At 53.6% G+C, this 20068-nt stretch overlaps 1 protein-coding gene across 5 annotated transcripts in view; it reads left to right on the top strand.

Annotated features, from left to right (window-relative positions):
• Positions 1–20068, top strand: part of SH3PXD2B (SH3 and PX domains 2B) — a 64416-nt gene that overhangs the window by 19607 nt on the left and 24741 nt on the right. For all 5 annotated transcript variants that reach the window (XM_039701716.1, XM_039701715.1, XM_039701713.1 and 2 more), the window contains exons 3-5: positions 7311–7386; positions 14502–14578; positions 17975–18066. In XM_039701716.1, the coding sequence (XP_039557650.1) occupies positions 7311–7386; positions 14502–14578; positions 17975–18066 (245 nt within the window). The remainder of the gene's footprint in view (positions 1–7310; positions 7387–14501; positions 14579–17974; positions 18067–20068) is intronic.

The raw sequence follows: 20068 nt of genomic DNA, 5'->3' as shown, positions 1-20068 counted from the left end.
GCATTCCTGGAGAGGAAGAAAATGAGTTGTTGTAGCAGGTTTTGAGGAATACCTCCCTCAGTGAGGAGTTTGGGTGTTAAAAAGAGGATTTGAGACCCTTCTGGGGCTGATCCCCCACCCCAAAGTGGCAGAAAAACAGCTTGGAACTCCTGGAGAGGAGAAGGAGGTGGGTGGAGGTGAGATCTCTCCCTGCCTTGGGCTGAAGGCTCAAGTCCAGCTGCTTCAACTCTTCTGTGCAACCTCATTCTTGCTTTTTGTGCAACTTCAACTCCTCTGTGCTCTGCAGAGCATCCCAGTGATGCTGAGGTGCTCAGCCTTGCAGAGTGCAGCTGCCAGCTTGATTTGGGGCTTTTTTAGGGGTTGATATTGCTGGGAAATGGAGGGAATTATTTTTAGTAGATGAAATCGTGGTTCTCCCTCTGTGTGTGAGGATTTCTGCCCGTGGAGGCACTGCTGGCAGCAGGCACTGCCCCTCTGCTGGGCTGGGAAACTGCCAGGGGATCCCAGATCTTGGGCTTCTCACCCCATCTCAGTCAGCAGAGCTTTGCAATCCCATATTTTTACTGCCCCAGAGAAGTTTCTGTGCTCAGCCACACGAAGAGCTAAACCAGCTGGGAAGCTCTTCAGGAGGGGAGGAGGGTTGGTGTTTAAATTCCAGCAAGGGAAGAAGCTCAGTTCAGCCTGTGTAAAACATTCTCTTGGTTTGTTTTTTTTTTCACTATTAATACTCCTAAGAAAAGCTTTCCCCTTGATGAGTCACTTAAAACATAAAAAAAAAAAACTTTTAATTTGAGCAGCTCACATTGAAACGTTAATTGTAATGAATCCTCACCTGCTGCTCTTTCTCCTGGGCAGATCAGCATTTGGAGCTGCTGTGGGATGCAAGGAGAGGCTCGTGGCTGCTGTTCCTGCCCTGAGCTTTGCTCAGCTCACAAGGTGCAGGGGAGCTGTGGGGGTGCTGGGCTGGTCCCCGGGGCCTCCAGCACCTCCTTCTCTGCCAGAGTTTTGTTTCCAGCTGGGAGAGGGCAGGAAGGAGCATGGCCATGCCAGGGGCTGAGGTTGGTTCTGTATGGACCCCTGGCTCTGGCAGCTGAGCCCCTCGGGGTCTGCACGGCCCCTTTTTCCCTGGAGCTGCTCTTGGTGACTCCTCTGTGAACCCAAAGGATGAAATCCTCCCTCGTGTGGGGACAAAAATCCCCAATATTGGCTTTTCTGCTGCCTTGGAGCCTGGGGCTGTGTCTGGGGAAGGAACAGCAGGGGAGATGGATGGTTGAGGTGGTTAGCAAGAAGAGTGGAGCAAGAAGAGCTCACGAGGCTGCTGCTCCTGCCCTGAGCTCTGCTCAGCTCAGCCCCTGCCTCCTCCTCTGCCTCGTCATGCGTGGGCCTGCCCCGGGCTCAGACGGGGCAGGAATTTCAAACTGGACATGAATTTCAGGGCAGGAATGCACACAGCTCTGCTGCTCCCCATCCTGGGCGGGGAGGGAAGGGAGAAGCCAGAGCTGGAGCTGCCTGGGGGCAGCTGGGAATGGCTCAGGATGAGGTTTGGGGTCTCTGTGACCCTGGAACCTTCAGGGGGGTTGGCTGGGGGTGTGGAGCAGCGTGTGAGGTGTGGAACTGAGCTGGCTGCAGGTGTGAGCACAGTGAAACAGGGCAGGTTTTGGTGTTCCTCCACAGCAGGAACTCCAACCTGAGGCACTCCCAGTCTCCCGTCGTTTGGGAGGTGCTGGTTTGAGGTGTTTGGGGCTGCTGGAGAGGGGGATGTGGCTGGGCAGGACTCGCCTGTGCAGCTTTGCTGACGGTTCTGGTGGTGGCTCTGTGGGTTTTGGCTCTTGCCAAGGGGCACATCCTGTGTGACACAGCCCCAGCTTGCTGCAGGGATGTTCCCATGCCTGGGATGGGGAAGAGGAAGTGGAAAACAAGGAAAGAAGCTCAGCCTGTGTAAAACATTCTCTTGGGTTTTTTTTCACTATTAATATTCTTAAGAAAAGCTTTCCCCTTGATGAGTCACTTAAAACATAAAAAAAAAAAACTTTTAATTTGAGCAGCTCACATTGAAACGTTAATTGTAATGAATTCTCACCTGCTGATCTTTCTTCTTGGCAAATCAGCATTTTCCAGCTCCCCTCCCACCTCCAGGAAATGAAGAAGTCCCCTTGGAAAGGTCTCAGGAGCTCTGAGGTTTCCATTTGGGGGTGACAGCTTTCACCTGCCCACAGGTGGCTGCTCTCAGCCCCAGAATTGTGCTGGGTTTTTGAATTTGGCCAGAGGCTTTGGGATTTTCTCTCTTTGTGTCCCTGTGGGGGCAGCTCTCAGATCCAGGCTTTGTGCTCCTGAGAGGTTTTGCTTGTCCTGCTTGGGTCCTAAAAGGGCCAGGTGCACTTTGGGCTGAGTTCTGTGCTAAATCTGCATTTTCCAAAGCCCAGAAACTGCAGGGTTTGCTGCTCTTGGGAGCTCCTCTGTGTTTGCTGGCCCAGGGGGAATATCCCTGATACAGGATGGCATTTCCCTTGGAATTTTGTCCAATTCTGAATATCCCTGATACAGAAGGCATTTCCCTTGGAATTTTGTGCAGTTCTGAATATCCCTGATACAGCATGGCATTTCCCTTGGAATTTTGTGCAGTTCCAAATATCCCTGATAGAGGATGGCATTTCCCTTGGAATTTTGCTGTGTTTCTTTTATGGAATTCTGAATATCCCTGATATAGGAGGCATTTCCCTTGGACTTTTGTGCAATTCCGAACATCCAGCCCTCCCTGTGAGCCCTGGGCCACTTGGAGGGGACCTTGCTGCTCTGTCCCCAGCAGCTCTGCCCCTGGGAGCCCCCCCAGCCCCCTGGCTTTGTCCCTTGTGCTTTCTGGGGTGACACAGAGCTGGGGGTGGCTCAGTGCTGGCTCCCAGGGTGGTGTGCAATTCCGAACATCCAGCCCTCCCTGTGAGCCCTGGGCCACTTGGAGGGGACATTGCTGCTCCCTGCCCCTGGGAGCCCCCCCAGCCCCCTGGCTTTGTCCCTTGTGCTTTCTGGGGTGACACAGAGCTGGGGGTGGCTCAGTGCTGGCTCCCAGGGTGGAGGGAGTGTCCTGCCCACCCCAGTGCTCCCCATGCCAGGAGCTGTCCCTGGGCACCAGCGTGTGCCCAATGCTGTGTGCCTTCACAGGAAACCCCTCTGCACTGCCAGCTGCTGGCAACTTGTGTGGCCCTTTTTTTATCCCCTCTGACCTCAGTTAATTCTTTTTTTTATGTCGATTCCTGAGCGATGCTTCAAGCTTTCCATGAGGTTTTTCACAATCCAGCTGTGTGATGCCATTTCCCAGCACTGGGGAGGTTGGGCTTGGCCCTCCTGCTGCTGTGAGAAATGAAATGAAATGAAATGCACTGGGGCTCCTCGTGCTGCTCAGCTGGGGCAGGTCCTGCTGCTGCTGTGTGAAATGAAATTAAATGCTCTGGGGCTCTTAATGCTGCACATCTGGGACAGTTCCTCTTGCTGCTGTGTGAAATGAAATGCACTGGGGCACTCTGCTCATCGGGGCAGCTCGTGTTGCTGTGTGAAATGAAATGAAATGCACTGGGCTCCTCATGCTGCTCAGCTGGGGCAGTTCCTGCTGTGAGAAATGAAATTAAAGGCTCTGGGCTCCTCACTCTGCTCATCTGGGGCAGCTCCTGCTGCTGTGGGCACGCAGCTCCCCTTGGCATGGCATGGGAATGGTGTGGCACCACTGCCTGGCATCCGTGCCAGCCCAGGGCAGAAGCTCTTCCCTGTGTTCACTGGAACTTCCTGGGCATCAGTTCCTGCCCGCTTCTCCTGTCCCATCCAGCACATTTGGGATCTGAGCTTGCTGCTCGTTCATCCCTCTGTCCTCTGGGCTGCTGTGGGGTTTGTTTCACCCCTGTTTGCTCAGACAGCCCTTGAGGATGCAGGGAAGGATCTCAAGGAGACTAAACACCAGGGCCTGTGAGCTGCTGCCAGATGTCTCTTCCCAGACTATTTCTTGGCAGAGGTTTCCCAAACTGGCTGATTCCAGTGCTTTGATCTGCAGGGCCACTTTGAGAATTCCCTGGTTCCCAGCCTGGGCTGTGTCCCCCATCCTGTCCCCCCTGGCAGGACCTGTGTCCCTTTCCCACCTCCCCAGTGGGACTCTGGTGACCCAGTTTGGAGCAGGACCCTGCTCCCCTGGCTGGGGGTCCGGGGTGTCCCCTCTGGGGCACTCCCTGCCCTCCAGGGACGGGCTGTGGGGAGCTGGGGGGCTCGTGAGGCTGCTGCTCCTGCCCTGAGCTTCTGCTCAGCTCAGCCCTGCCTCCTCCTCTGCCTCGCCGTGTCTGGGCCTGCCACAGGTTTAAACTGAGCAGGAATGTAAAACTGGGCGTGCATTTCAAACTGGGCATAAATTTGAAACCGGGCACGAATTTCAAACTGGGCACGGATTTCAAACTGGGCGTGAATTTCAAACTGGGCACAGATTTCAAACTGGGCACGAATTTAAAACTGGGCACGAATTTAAAACTGGGCATAAATTTAAAACTGGGCATGAATTTCAAACTGGGCACGAACTGGGCACGGATTTCAAACTGGGCGTGAATTTCAAACTGGGCACAGCTTTAAAACTGGGCATGAATTTAAAACTGGGCAGGGATTTAAAATTGGGCACGAATTTAAAACTGGGCATGGATTTCAAACTGGGCATGGATTTCAAACTGGATGAGTGGATGAGAGCATCCTTGGCCCAGCTCCTCCCTGCTCCACAGAAGTTGCTGCTGCTGTCCTTGTCACAAAGAGCCTCTTGTGATTCTGCCACCAGCCTGGGAAGCCTTTGGTTGAGCTCCTTTTTTTCCCCTTTTCCCTGCTGGCTGCTGTGTCCTCTGAAGGCTGGGGGCAGCTCTCTCCTGCTGGAGCACAAAGGAGCAGTGTGGCTTTGGGCTGAAGCTCTGCCAGCCAAGCAGAGCACATCCCGACATCCCAGGATGGCTTGTGACCACAGGGGTCACTGTGCCACCTCCGTGCTCCAGCAGGGCCATCCCAGAGCCCAGGGCACAGGGACAGCTCTGCAATATCCCCAGGGATTATCCCCATCCCCTCTCTGTTCATTGAGCAGGGAAGTTCTTCCCTTTGTCCAGGTGGAGCTTCCTGGGCATTCCTTCCTCTTGTCTCATTAAAAATCCTCCTGATGAGGAAAAGCTCTGCAGTGTGGACACAGAGGAGCAGCAGAGCATGGCACACCTTGTCGCCTGCTGGCCCTTGGCCCGAGGCTGTGCATTTTTGGCAGTGAGTTCTCCAGGCTGTCTCCAGCTGGGAATGCCATGTCCTGCCTGCAGCCTGGGACACCTGGGTGTAAAACCCTCTGGCACTGCCCCACAGCTCCTTTTGGGGCTTTGCTTGCCAGCAATCCTGCTGAGCAGGGCCACCCCCTCTCCCCAGGATCCCCTGCAGCACTCTTAATTGCTCTAATTAGGATTTTATCTTCTGGGTTTCCTGTTTCCAGCTCAGGCTGCTGGTACAGAGCTGCTTTTCCAAGGCTGCCCTCCCTGGGGGTGTTCTCCTGCTTTGTTTTTCCTGTATTTCCCTGGTAATGGACAGCTGGGGGTGGGGACAGGGAGTTCTCACACTCTGCCTCACTCCAGACTCGCTGCCCAGACATTCCTGGGTAAGGAAAACAGCTAACTGATAAGATTAGTTGGTGGTGGAGATAAATGTGGATAAATGTGCCCTGTGCTGGTGTGGGAAGCCTGGGCTGGGTACCCCACTGGGGTTTCTGTGCCCCAGTCCTGGCATCCCTCTCCCTGCTGCAAAGGGGTCAGGAAAAAATGGGACACAACATGTTCCCATGTCATAACAGGCACCAAAATTCTTCAAACTGCATCCACTCCTGCCTTTTTCTTTCTCCTTCTCTGTCACAAATACTTAAAAATAATCTTGGAAGAGCAGAAACAATAGATTAATTGTTGCTGGGTTGGTTTTTTTCCCTTGATTTTTCTCCCGGAGCTGGCTGGGTGCATTGCTGAGAGCAGGACTTGGCCCCTCAGTGCTCCCCTGTGCTTTGTGTCTGTCTCCTCTCCCCAGGAGCCTGGCTGGCCCCTCTGGCATGGCCTGTGAGCAGCCCTCTTTGGGGCTTGGAGGGACCCTTTGTGGGATGTCCCCATGCCAGCCCTGTCCCTGGCACAGCTCTGCTGGGCACACCAGGGCAAGGGTGCTCCAAATGGAAAATCTGGCACTGGAGCCTGCACACCAGCCTCTGGTGCCTGTCCCTGTGTCCCCCCCCAGCGTTTGTGGGGTTGCTGCACTTTTACCCTTTCCCCATCCCTTTTCCAGGGCTGGAGCTGCTTCCCTTGGCTGGAGCAGTGTGACAACCTCTGCTGCATCCCCATCCTGCAGAGCCAGCAGGACAGGGAGCACTCAGGGAGCCCCCGAGCCTGGAGCTCTGCCAGCTGCCTCTCCCTTCTCTCTGGGGGCATCCCCTGCCTCTGGAGCTCTCTTTTCCTCTGCTCCTTCTCCTGCCTCTGAAGCCCTCTTTTCTTTTCCTCTGCTCCTTCTCCTGCCTCTGGATCTCTCTTTTCTTTTCCTCTGCTCTTTCCCCTGCCTCTGGATCTCTCTTTTCCTCTGCTCTTTCCCCTGCCTCTGGATCTCTCTTTTCCTCTGCCTCTGGATCTCTCTTTTCCTCTGTTCCTTCCCCTGCCTCTGGAGCCCTCTTTTCCCTCTCTGTTCTGTGTGCATTCAGGGAAGAGATCTTGGCCTGTCTGAGCAGCCAAGTCCTCCCTGGGGCTGCTGGAATGTCACCACAGTCCCTGGCTGGGGACATTTTCCCCCCAGCTGTTTCCTGTGAGCACAGCCCCGCTGTGCTCAGTGCCACCCAGGCTCTGAGTTCACTCTGACAGCTCCTTCTGCTTTCCCTGTTGTCTCTGGGAGTCCTGGGAGAGTTTTTATCTCTTCTCAAAGTGCAGGGGAAAATCCCTCCTTCCATCTGTCCCCTCTACCAAACCTCAGTCATTTATCCCAGGGTTTGAGATCCAAGGAAAAAAGTGTAACTACTGCCTGTGCAGGGCTGCAGAGGGCTGGTTGGACTTTCCAGGTGCTCAGGACACTCCAGTGCTTCCAAAAATGTGAATTCTTTGGGCACAGAGCTCCAGCAGACACAGCCAGACCCATTTCAGCACCCTGGGAGCTGCAGAAATGTCAGGAGACACTTCAGATCCATGGCCTGGGGAAACCAAAGGGGGGTTTGGATCTTCCTCCCAAAGGAGGGAGTGTTGGATGCCTCTGGGTGTGTCCTGCCAGTGAATCCCTGACCTTCCTCACCTCTCTTGCATTTCCTTTCCTAGATGCAGATGCTGGACAAGTTCCCCATGGAAGGAGGCCAGAAGGACCCCAAGCAAAGGATCATCCCCTTTCTGCCAGGTAGGACATGGCTCAGCAGGGTCCAGGCTGGTTGTGGCACTGCAGGAGCTTTTTCCCACTCTGTGGGACTGGGAGCAAACACACACGTGGGAGCACACACAGAATTTAGCTCTTACCTGCTGCACCACCTGGGCATCACTGAGTTCTTTAACACCTCTGGATTTGCCAGCAGTGTGCCCAGTGGGTGTTAAACCCCCCAGGATTTCTCTGAACTCCAGAATTGTTGAGTGGAAGACCAAGAGCCCCACCTGCACGGGGCTGAGGGTGGTGTGAGGCTCCCCAAAGCTGCTGCCACGCTGCTTTCCCTGTCCTGTGCAGCTGCAGGGGACACCAGAGGGAGGGAAAGGACAATGGAGCTCAGGCTGATGGACAGCCCTGGCCTCCTGCCGTGGTGTTTGGGAGGCACTGCTCAAAACCAGCCTTGCTGTGCCGTGCCCAGCACCAGTGGTTTCATGCCCAGAGCACAGATGTGATAATCCCTGGCACTTTGTGGTGTGAGGATTGCTGGTGGCTGCAGCTGTGGGGGGAAAAAGAGCCCAAATGTGCCTTGGGAAAATGAGCAGCCTGTGGGGAGTCCCTTTGACCACAGAGTTGTCTTTGCCCCCACCCCCAGCAGCTAATGAGGATATTTAGGAATGTCAGGGCACCATAATCACTTCCAGTGGCTGTCAGGTCTGTTTAGTGCAGCCTTTGTGCTGTGCTCTGCCTCCTGGCTCTTCTAGGAACACAAAGGCCTTTGTGGGCTTTGCTTTGCTCTGAGTGGAAAAAAAAATTAAATAATTTCCACCCCTTTCTGAGCAAGAGAATCTGGTCTGGGTTTCTGATTCTGGCTTGTCCTGGCTTTGTAACATCAGCAAAAGCAAAGCTCAGCTGGTGTTAGAGCACAAAAGCTCTTGCTGTACAAGTGCTCCTGCCAGCAGGGAGGGATGGGAGCCAAACTGGCAAAGGGCATCACTTGGAAAAATTGGATTTGTGCTTTGGCCCTGCTGCACTTGCAGAAAATTCCCACCAAAACTCTGCTGTTTTTGGGAGGGAAGCCTGGTCCGAGCCCTGCTGCTCGCACTCACCAGTACTTGTTTCTCCCTGGTGCTGGAATGGTTCCCCTTTGCTCGGAAACGTGTCACTGGGATTTCCACTGTGGGAAAAAAGGGGGTGGAAATTGCTGGAAAATGAACCCGGGCCAGCTCCTGGAGGCCAGTGCTTCGGGGAAGGTGTGTGGCTGGGGCTGGGAACCACCGTGCTGCCTTTGTCCTCAGCTCCTGGGGCAGGCAGGAGCTGTGGCTGTCCCTGGAGCTGTGGCTGTCCCTGGAGCTGTGACAGCGTGGCCAAGCCCTGCTTCTGACAGAGGATTTCACCTGAAGGCTCTTTCAGTATTTGCTGGCTGCCTGGTTCCTGTCTGGAGCAGTTCTTTGCCTGCCCAGCTTGGGGTGACAAGAAGTTTTGTCGCAGTGACCCCCAGCTCTGTCTCTCCCAGCCCAGGTGAGCCTGGGACTGGTTTTCTGCACAAATGTGGTTCTGTCTCCCTAGACTTGCTGGGTTTTGATGGTGTCCAGCTTCTGGGAATACTGGAGTTTGTTCCCAATGCCATTTGGAGCATCTGAATTTCATTAGCAGGGGAGATTTGGCCGCTGTGGTTTCCTGCAAGCCCTCTGCTTTCTGGGAAGCCCCTGCGCAGCAGCACCACTGCAGCTCTCCAAAATGCCTCCTGCAGCTCTGGCTTCCTCAGCAAACCCCCAAGTGCCCCAAGCTCGGGGTCAGCACCTCCACCTGAGCAGGTGCCAGGGCTTTGTGTGTCAGGCTGGTTCCCTGGCATGGAGAGGAGCTCCAGGATTGCCCCACATTCCAACACCAGCCCACAGCAACCCTGCTGGCTTGGTGTGGCCTCATTTTGTGAGTGCCTGCTTTGAGGATTTGACTTTTTATGGGAAATCTCTGGAGACTTTGGCCTCTCTGAGCTGGTCATTGATGCTATCAGGAGGGGCTTTTGGAAGTGCAGGAGTCCTTCAGCCCACTGTGGAGCCACAGAGCTGGGTCCTGCAAAGCACAGCAGCTCTCTTGAGCTGTGGGGCCAGGGCTTGTCCCTTTCTGGGTGCTGGCACCACCTCCATCCCACAGCAGAGCCTGGTGGGCTTTGGATTTTCCTGGCAGTGCTCCTGCTCTGTGCCTGGAAAGCTCTGAGGGGAATTTGAAGTGCTTTTTGAGCTCTCTCAGCTGGCTTTGAGCCCCTGGCAGAGCTTTTTTTGTGGTGCTGGAGCAGCTGTGGCAGCACCCAGCCCGTGGCTGGCACCAGCTGTGCCCCTGGCAAGGTCTGGAGCAGCTGCAGAGGAGCAGAGCCCTGCTGGTGCCCATCCACACGAAAGAAAAAGAAAGAAAAAGAAAAAGAAAGAAAGAAAGAAAGAAAGAAAGAAAGAAAGAAAGAAAGAAAGAAAGAAAGAAAGAAAGAAAGAAAGAAAGAAAGAAAGAAAGAAAGAAAGAAAGAACGAAAGAAAGAAAGAGCAGAGCAAACAGATGAGCTCAGCTGGGGAGGGCTGTGCCAGATCCTGCAGGAAACAGCTTTTCTAAGGAACGTGGAGCTTTCCAAGCTGCCTGCAGCCCCAGTGGCCTGGAGCAGCTCCTGGCCAGCCCTGCCTCGCTGGAAACGTGAGCCTCAGCAAGGAGGGCTTGCCTGAGCTGAGCTCACTTTGGCTGTAAAACTGCTTTTGAGGAAGATTTAGCAGTGAAGTCCTGAAAAGGGAGGAGGAGAAAGGGGCTTGGGGAGGTTTTTAAAAGCAGAATTAGCCCTGCTTTCTGCTCCCTTGCCAACCCACCAGCCTGCTGGGTGTGGGCATCAATGCCACCCACAAATTTGGGGATTTTCTCCCAGGATAACTGTGAGGGTGCTTTAGCTCCCCACAAAACCTCTGTGAAGTGGGGGAAAACTCATCCATTTTCCAGCTGTGGTACCTGACTTTGCTGAGCCCTGTTGCATCTTCCTGTGGGCTGGAGATGGGGCAGGGTCCTCGTTGCTGTTTTGTGCTCTGATGAGCTGGGATCTCTGCTGTGGCAGCTGGGGAGGGCAGGCTGCACCCCTGCACAGGGCAGATGCTGAGTGCAGGACTCCTGGCAACACCACCTCCCACGCCTGGTCCCCCAGCCCAGGAAAAGCTGGCTGCTCCAGGGGCTGGGATTAATTACGTGTGCATCCAGGGCTGCCTTTTCTCTGAAGTGAGCTTGGAACCCGTGCTGGGGAAGGTCTGGATGTGATTTGAAAGGTGCAGAGGAGTGAATTCTTTCCGAGGCCGTGGGGAGGGGCAGAGAGGGGGGACTCCTCCAGGGCAAAGCAGGAGGCACAGCTGCTTTTCCACTCCTGGAGCCCCTGGCTTGGTTCACAGCAGGGCTGCCCAGGGGGATGTGTTTGGGGTTCTCAGCTTGCTGCAGATCCAGCTTTTGGCTCCACAATTTTGCTACTTAAGGTCCCTCTGCCTGTTTTTTTCTGGGTTTTTGTTGTTGTTGTTGTTTTGGTGGGGGTTTTTTTTTTTTGTTTTTTTTTTATTTGGTTGGGGTTTTTGGGGGTTTTTTGTGTTTTTTTTAAATTTTTTTTCCCCAGCTCCTTGCTCCCGGTACAACTCCAGCTCTACCTGGAGAATTCCCCCAGGAGGGAACAATTTGCAGAGCCCTGTTTCCCCTGGTTTTGTTTGTTTGGAGAGATTAACCCCTCCTGTGGCCTGCCTGCCCTGGCTGGCACTGCTGGAGACCCAAATTCCTCATCAGCCTTGTCCCCAAGGTCTCCTGACCCTTCCCAGTCCCAATGAAGGCCTCAGGCAGTGGGGACCAGGCTGCATTTTTTTCCAGCCCCCTCTTTGGGAGCTGCTCCATCAATTTTTGCTCTGGGTCAATCAGATAAAGCAAATCAGCCTTGATTACCCACAGAGTTTGGTTCTTCCACTCCTGGGGAACAGATCCTTTCTGGCACCAGAGGAATTTTCATGGCCAGACAGAATCCCTTCAGCAGAGCTTCTCTTTTCCTTTGTAGGGATTAACAGGTTTTTGAAGCCCAGAAAAAACAGGCAGCAGGTCCTGGAGCGTGGGTGCTTGCACAGCCAGGGCAGCCATTGTGTGTTAGAGCCTTATCTCAGTCCTCGTTTTCCAAAATCAACTTGTTTGACACATTCCTGGCTGATAAATGTTCAGTGCTGTCTCAGCTTTGTTTGTGTAGAGGACAGTGTGTTTTACAGGGTATTTTTACAGTGTATTTGACCACACTTCCTGCTGGAGGGAATTCCTGGTGCCAGCAGGGATGGAGCCTCGCTGCTCCCATTGCTCATGCATCACATTATCTATGTAAATAAGAAAATCCAATTATTTCTGAGTCCTGGCATGGTGACAAGAGAGAGAAGCTGAGCAAATGGAGCCTGCAGCAGCACTGGCCTTTGCAGCTGATGGAAAACCCCTTTACCAGCAGAGCTGCCCCCTTGTCCTTGGTGCTCCTCATCCTGAGGCAGGAGCAGTGCTGGGAGGGGGAAAATGAGTTTGGAATCGTGGAGCCATGGAATGGTTTGGGTTGGAAGGGACCTTAAAGGTCACCTCATCCACCCCTGCCGTGGGCAGGGCACCTCCACTCTCCCAGGGTGCTCCCAGCCCTGTCCAGCCTGGCCTGGGACACTTCCAGCACCTGGCTGAGGATCCTTACAGCTTCTGGAAGCAGCCAGAACAGCCCCAGGGAGGAAATGAGGTGGTGGGAGCCCTCCCCAGGAGCTGCAGCATCATTCAGGTGCTCTCTGCACCCCTCAGTCTCCTGTGCTCCCCTCGTGTTGTGCTTGGCCATGGGAAAAGCCCCCCTGCACAGCTCTGCTGAAATTCCTCCCCAAATTCCCAGGTTTAGGTCAGGGCCAAGGAAAACCTGCCCGGGGAAATGCTGCATCTCCCTGACCCTGCAAGCTGCCCAGCTCTCCCTTCCAGGAGGGGTTTCCTGCTCTCTCCTGCCTGGCAGCTGCTGGATTTGGCAGCACTGAAGGGGCTGCAATTATGTTAATTAGGCTTTTTGATTAAAGTCAGCTTTTTGTTAGAAAATAAACTTCCTTGTTGAAAAATACCAGATCTAGAGCAAACAGAGAGAGGAGCTGGATTTCCTGCTGCTTCACATGCTCCATGCCTGGGCTAATTTAAGATCACTTGTGATGAATTTATTCCCCCAAACTGTATTCTTTTTATTATTACTCACTAGCATATGTTTGTTAAACATTTCAATATTCCCACACCCAGAGCTTATTATTTCAGCCATTTATAACCTACCCACCCAGCAGTGATTTCATTTTGGCAGACCTAGAACCAGAACAGCCATTCCCTCCACTGCCAGCAGAGCTGGTGTGATCCATTCATCTTTTTAGCAATCATCAAACAGAATCCTCGGCAGCAAACACGCTGGGATTGCTGATGCAAAGGCAAAACTTGATCATTCTCTTTTCAGATGGAAAAGAATTGCTCAGGGCAAGGAATGGAGCTCCAGCCTGGGTGCTGGTCCCAGTTTTCCCAGACAAATCCCCTGTTCCCAGGCTCTTCACCCTCAAAACTGGAAAAGATTGAATAGAGGGGGATTTTGTTCTCACTCTGTCACAAAGGCTGCCAGATTTGGCTCTTCTTGGCACGCCTTGAGAGGGACTGCCCTGCAGAGCAGAGCATTTCCCACCAGCAGTGTCCCAGCCCTGCTGCCAGGGGCTCAGAAATGAGGAGCAATCCTGGCCTGAGCTGCCTGACCCCCTCCCTTCACTGCAGGGCAAGGATGGAGCTGCCTCTGAGTGGATCCAGTCCTGTTCCAAAGCTTTAACTTGGCCTGGCAGGAGATTTGGCTCCTCCAGAAGGTTCTTGCTCGTGCTCTTTGCAGGCTGAACTTGGCTTGGCTTTAGTTCATCTCTGCTTCAAAAAATGCATTGGCAGATTGCACAAGCCACCCGTGACCCAGCTCCTGGCCAAGTCAGGGAGAGGCACAGGGGGTGACCCAGCCCTGGATTTCACTCTGGGATAAATCACCCAGCCCTGGATGTCAAATCCTGATCAGTGACTCAGCCCTGGATTTATAATTGTCAGAATCATGTGATCATTTTCCTGTGTCTTGTTCTTAGTAGCATCCAGCCCCTGGCTTCAGTAATTCCAGAGGGAAAGGGACAAAGGGACAAAGCCATGCTGTGACTGCCCAAGTGCTTTTTCCCTGCTCTCAAGTGGTTTGCAAGGGTGGAGTGAGGGGAGTTTGGCTTCTGGCTTGTCCCCTTTGATAAATGAAGGGCTTGTTGCTCTCCTTGGGTTCAGGGATGGGACTGGAAACCCAAGCAGGCACAAAAAAGCCTTTCCTGTGGTATTGGAGCTGCCAGGAGGAGCTTGAGGGCACTTCACTGCCAGCCACCCCCCAAAGCACACTTTTCCAGGTGGTGGTGTTGCAGAGCAGTGCCAGTTCCTGGAGCTTTGGGAAGTGGTCTGAAATCCTGCCAGCACCACCCCTTTTGATCAGGGATCTGTTTCACTGTCTGCTAATGGCTTTTGTCTGCTTAAACCAGAGAAGCTGTTCTCTGAGAGAGCAGCTTGAAGCATTTAGGACTCATTAGGCTTCAAAGGCAAGAGGCCTGTACCATAAGCCAGAGGGGAGGAAACGGAGTGGCAAGAGGATCCCATTAATGGAGAACAAAAATAAACCCCAGACAGGAAGGAAAATTCTATAGGTCTGACTCAGAGCTGCAGACACTGTGGCTTCCAGGAGCTGCACAGGGAAAAACCCTCTGGCTTGGCTGCTGCCCACGCTGGACACCCTGGACAATGGCACAAGGGATGTCCTGCAGCGTTTGCCAGGGATTTTGTCCACCCCAGACTTGCACACCAGCAAGCATGAGGTGTGCTTTGGTGGGGGCTGCTCCTCATCACTGGTGGGAGACCAGGGGATGCAGTTTGCTGGGAGCTGTTTCCTCCTCTCTCTCCTGGAGTGTCCTTGCCACTTGGACTGTGCCTCATTCTCATGAGGTATTCTGTGTGTGGAATGGGCTTTTTTGGGTATGGTGCTTTTGGGAGGAAGAGGGGGTGCAGGGAAAAGGTCCTGACAGAGTGATCCCAGAGTGCTGAGCTGACCTGTCCTTGTGTCCTCTGTGTTTCAGGGAAGATCCTCTTCCGCCGGAGCCACATCCGCGACGTCGCAGTCAAACGGCTGATCCCCATTGATGAGTACTGCAAGGTGAGGGGCTTCCAGACCACAGAATCACACACAGAACCACAGAATCACACAGAGAATCACACAGAATCACAGAATCACACAGAGAATCACACAGAATCACAGAATCACACACGGAATCACACAGAACCATAGAATCACACAGAGAATCACATACAAAATCACAGAATCACACAATCACACAGAATCACACACAGAATCACAGAATCACACACGGAATCACACACAGAATCACGGAATCACACACGGAATCACAGAATCACACATGGACTCACACAAAGAATCACACACAGAATCACACAGAATCACACACAGAATCACCCACACCCCCAGCTCCCTATCCTTGGACACCCACCAAGGACAATCCCAGCTTGGCCCAGCTCCCTCCTGATGGGCTGACAGCACCTCGTGCTGTGCCAGTGCTGCCCTGGTGCCTTCAGAGGCTGCCTGGAGCAGAGGCTGGGCAGAGTTCAGGGATAAAACAGGGATTTATTCAAAGCCCTTCACAGGACACACCTCAGGCAGTGCCAGGATAGTGGGGTGGCTCCAAACTGGCATGCAGACTCCAGTTACTGGTTACAAAAACAGGGTAAAGATGAGTTGTACCTCAGAAAGTTATTGGAACAGAGAGAAGGCTGAGACAATTTGCTCCATACTCTTGAAGGATATAAAACTGGGCTGAAGTGGAAGGGAAATTATTATTTTAGGGCAGATTTTTTTTGGCAGGGGAAAAAAAATACTGAAGTCCATGACAAACTATTTTCACACAAATCCAGTGTGTCACATCTCATCATGTCAAAAACATGCTTTAGTACTTGCAGCAGCCATGGTAGGACTGGTACCTCCAAAATCCAGTCTGAATGTTGTTGGAAATGCATGCAAAGACTGCAAAACCCATGGGAGGAGCTGGGGAAATGGTAAAATATCCATGGCATCCCTTAGGTGAGGGAGGTGTGGCAGTGCCTCTGCGTGCTGGGGGAGGCTGTGGGCTTTGGGGCTCAGCCAAGCCCCTGGCAGGGAGGCCGTGGCTGGAATAACAACTCCAGGGGTGGAGATGGATTGGGAAATGCATCCTGACAGCCCTGCAGAGGGGCTGCAGATGAGAATCACTGCGGGCCAGGAGAGCAGCTGAGGGCAGAGTGCTGGAGGTGTGGGAAGGTGTGCTCTGAGCTGTCCTGGGGGAGGCTGCTGGTGCTTGTCCCCCGTGTCAGCTGCACAGCCAGACACGGCCGTAAATTCCATTTTGGGGAAGAAAACGTCCCTCAGTGATGAAATGCTGCTGCTGCCTCTTTCACAGCCGTGCCATTAGTGGCATAAAATCTAATGAACCCATTTGACTTCACCAGAGGAAGGTAATGGCTGATGTTCTATGGCCCACTTAGGGAGCTGTGCTCTCCCTCCCGTTAATGCATCACCCAGGGGTTCCCAGCTCTCCCTCCTGGCCTTGAGCTGCTGCTGCTTACCCGGAAAGCAGCTGAGCTGAGCTGGCTGTGGGAGCGACCAGGGGCTGCAGAGATGGGAAATGAGCAAGGGATTAGCAGGAGGAAGCTGTGTGAGGAAGTTTCTGCTTTGCTGCTGTCTCCTCTGGGGGAATTTGGGTGTCTCGGTTCTCTGGGTGAGATTTGGGGTGGAAGCAGGGAGGAGGAGCAGGGGGGGAACCACTGCCTTCACAGGGCAGTGTTCCTGCTGAAGAGCTTCTGTTTTACTGGAAAATGTGGCAATTTAAGATAAAGTGCAGGAAAAGCAGTGAAGGAATCAGAGCAAAGTGGTAAGAGCAATGAGTTGCTAAATGAGACTTCAAACAGCCATGGGATTGGCAAGGAGAGGGAGCTCAGGCCTGAAATGTCTTCCCATTTCTCCAGTTTATTCTCTTTAGCCTTTCTCTTCGTGTGGGATCTGCCTTCCTCCTGTCTGAGGGATTTTGGGAAAGTGTCAGAGGGGGGTTGATGGAGGAGTGGTGATGCTCTACCCCAAAGAGCCTGGGTGGCCCACTGAGAATACTGAGAAAATCCTCTCTCACTGCCTGCAAAATGGATTTTAATCCAACAAGGATCCTCTGTCTGGCCCTTTCTCCTCAGGATGACAGGAAGGATGGGAAGGTGACTTTGCTGTGGCTCCAGCACCAGAGCTGTGCCCTGCTGGCCCTGCTTTGGCTGCAGAGGTGGGACAGACATCAGGCTGCCTGTGCCTCTGTTTCTGTTCTGCAGGGTGACCTGCTTGGCTCAGCACAGTCAGCTCTGGGTGGGCTTCCTTCCAAACGTGCTGGGAAATGAGCTGTGTCTCCTCCTTCCAGCACAGGGGTCACTCTGGGATCATCCCCTGCTTTCAGAGGACACACAGCCCTCTCCAGGCCACAAAATCCCAGGGATTTTGGCATGGGGGAATCACTTAGATCATGGGATGCTGGAGCTGGGGAGTGGTACCACATGGGAATGGCATCCTTGCAAAACCTGATATCTGAATAGCCCTTGCCTGGGCCCAGAAGCCGTGGAGGGAGGGTTTTGTCTCTGCTGTGTCTCACATGATGCTGCTCAGTCTGGCCTGTGATTAGTGGTCTGACAGTCTGCTGTGCTGGCACTGCTGCTCAGTGGCTGGAAGGGCTTTGGGGGCCAGCACTTGGGGCAGTGAGGAGCCACATCTGATCTCTGTGGTCACCCTGGGCTCTGCAGCTGTGGTTTTGTGTCCAGGAGAGAAATGAGGGGAGGTTTGCTTTGCCCACGCTCCTGTCACGGGACTGCTGGGACAGCAAGCAGAGGGGAGGGGGAATTGTACAGAAAACTGGTTATAAATCTGCTCCAGGTCAGGCTGCAGCTCTGCTCCCTGATTGTAAATACTCCCTTTCTCCACTGCCCTCCCAGCCAGGCACTCTCACCCTGCAGGTCCCACTGTTGAAGACTTTTTACAATAGATTCCTTGAAGGGAAAGAAGCAGGGGGAATTTTCCATCTCCTGCCATTCCACAGCAGCAGAGCAGCCTCCCAGCCCTGGTGTCTGTGCTCTTGCCTCCCTTGCTTCTCTCCCTGCCCCTTCCCAAGCTGCCACTGCCCAGGGGAGCATTTTTAGGCTGTGCTGGGCTGGCACTGAGAGTCTGCCACGTGTGAAGTGCCCAGCCTTTCCCAGGGATGGCTGCTCCAGGCTGGGAACAGAGCTGGGAGGCTGGATGGACACCCTGGGGCTCTCAGCCTCTCACACAAAAGGCTGGAGCTGCCTAAGCAGGGCCTGGGCAGTCTGTGCTTATTTTCCTTTAGTTCTAAGTGCAGCAGGATGGGGTGGTGGGTGGAAGTGGGGCTCTCTGGGTTTGCTGTGGGTGCCACGGGTGTCCCAGGTCCCTGCAGTCCCTCGCCGGGCTGCTGGCACAGTTTGGGTGCTGCCATCAGCAGTGTGTGTGTTTGCTCCCCAGGCTCTGATCCAGCTGCCCCCCTACATCTCCCAGTGTGAGGAGGTGCTGCAGTTCTTCGAGACACGGCCCGACGACCTGACCCCCCCCAAAGAGTGAGTTGGGTGGGTGTGCCACTGCTGGGAGGGGGGAGACACAAATGGGATGGTGGGGACACAAACTGGGCTGGGGAGAGGCAAACTGGGCTGGAGAGAGGCAAACTGGGGTGGTAAGAGACAAACTGGGATGGAGAGAGGCAAACTGGGATGGGGAGAGACAAACTGGGGTGGGGAGAGACAGACTGGGATAGGGAGAGGCAAACTGGGATGGTGGGGACACAAATTGGGATTGTGATGAGACACAAACTGGGATTGTGATGAGACACAAACTGGGCTGGGGAGAGGCAAACTGGGCTGGGGAGAGACAAGCTGGGGTGGGGAGAGACAAACTGGGGTGGGGAGAGACAAACTGGGATGGGGAGAGGCAAACTGGGATGTGATGAGACACAAACTGGAATGATGGTGAGACACAAACTGGGATTGTGTTGAGACACAAACTGGGATTGTGATGAGACACACACTGGGATTGTGATGAGACACAAACTGGAATGATGGTGAGACACAAACTGGGATGTGATGAGACACAAACTGGGATTGTGATGAGACACAAACTGGGATTGTGTTGAGACACAAACTGGGATGTGATGAGACACACACTGGGATTGTGATGAGACACAAACTGGGATTGTGATGAGACACACACTGGGATTGTGATGAGACACAAACTGGAATGATGGTGAGACACAAACTGGGATGTGATGAGACACAAACTGGGATGTGATGAGACACACACTGGAATGATGGTGAGACACAAACTGGGATGTGATGAGACACAAACTGCCTTGGGCTCGCTGATATCCAGGGCTCTGGTGTTCATGAGCAGTTCCCTTGTGAGTGACAGATCTGGGATTTGGAGGCTTTGGTGGAGAGGCTCTGCAGCTCAGTGTGGACACTTTTCTCCAGTGGGGAAGTGGAAACACTTCTCTGGGACCCCATGGAGTGCTGGTCTCTTCCTGAGTCTCTTTCTACTTGCAAATACCAGTCTCAGGAGCATGATCAGCCTGAAGAGCCTCACTTCACACATTTGCCTCCCTGGAAGGGCACTTTGCCTCCCCATATCCACGAGCCCCATCCATACCCACGCTCCAGAGCCTCTCCATGCAATCCCAGCAAGGCTTGCAGGGAATCTTGCATGCCTTCCACAACTCAGTGTGGTTCTAAGTCTTGTGACTGTGAGCTGCTCTGGCCTGGAGCCACCCATCTCCTGCTAATCAGGAGCAGCAGAGCTCTGAGCAGCCGCGCCGTGTCCTGCTCTGCTGCTCTCCCTTTCCCTGCTGCATGTGACACGGCTCTGAGCAGTGGAGGAGGCCTGATTGATTGTCAGGGGAAAGGCAATAAATCGATCTGACACCACTCTCTATTGGAAGGATAAAGAGGTAGATAAAGGGATTTTGTTTTTCTCCCCTGAGCAGCAGCTGAGCCTGTCAGCTCAGTATGCTTCTTGTGTGGACAGCATCTTCTCGCTGGCTTTTTTATTATTTTCATTCCCTCTCTTAATTCCCCCTTCCCCCATCCCTGCTTCCCTCCTTTGGCTCCTGTTTCTGTTGGCTTGGCCTGTCATCATTTCTCCTGCAGCTCGTGGTCACTGATGAGATTGGTCTGAGAGCCCCAGAGCCCATTAACTAATTGCTTGCTGTCGCTGACGCTGTCATCTGTCCTGCCCAGCTATTGCTCACCACTTAACCTGCTGCTCCATGGGTCATCCCTCAGGGAAGGTCATCCCCCAGGGAAGGTCATTTTAGGGAAGGTCATCATTTAGGGAAGGTCATCCCTCAGGGGAGGGTCATTTCTCAAGGAGGGTCATTCCTGAGGGAAGGCTCAGCTCAAGGGACACCAGGACAAGATGAGCTTGCAAGGACATCAGAGGGGGGGTATCACAGGGTTTTGGGATGTGGGGCACTGTCTGTGCAGGGATCCTGGAGCCCTGCAGGAGGAGGAGGAGCTGCTCTGCAGTAGGAGTCAGGTCCTGGACCTGCCTGCAGTGAGGGACCTTCAGCAC

This window comes from Passer montanus, unplaced genomic scaffold (assembly GCF_014805655.1).
Source record: "Passer montanus isolate IOZ18808 unplaced genomic scaffold, ASM1480565v1 scaffold15, whole genome shotgun sequence".
Classification (NCBI taxonomy): Eukaryota; Metazoa; Chordata; class Aves; order Passeriformes; family Passeridae; genus Passer; species Passer montanus.
This window is presented reverse-complemented; position numbering and strand designations above follow the sequence as displayed.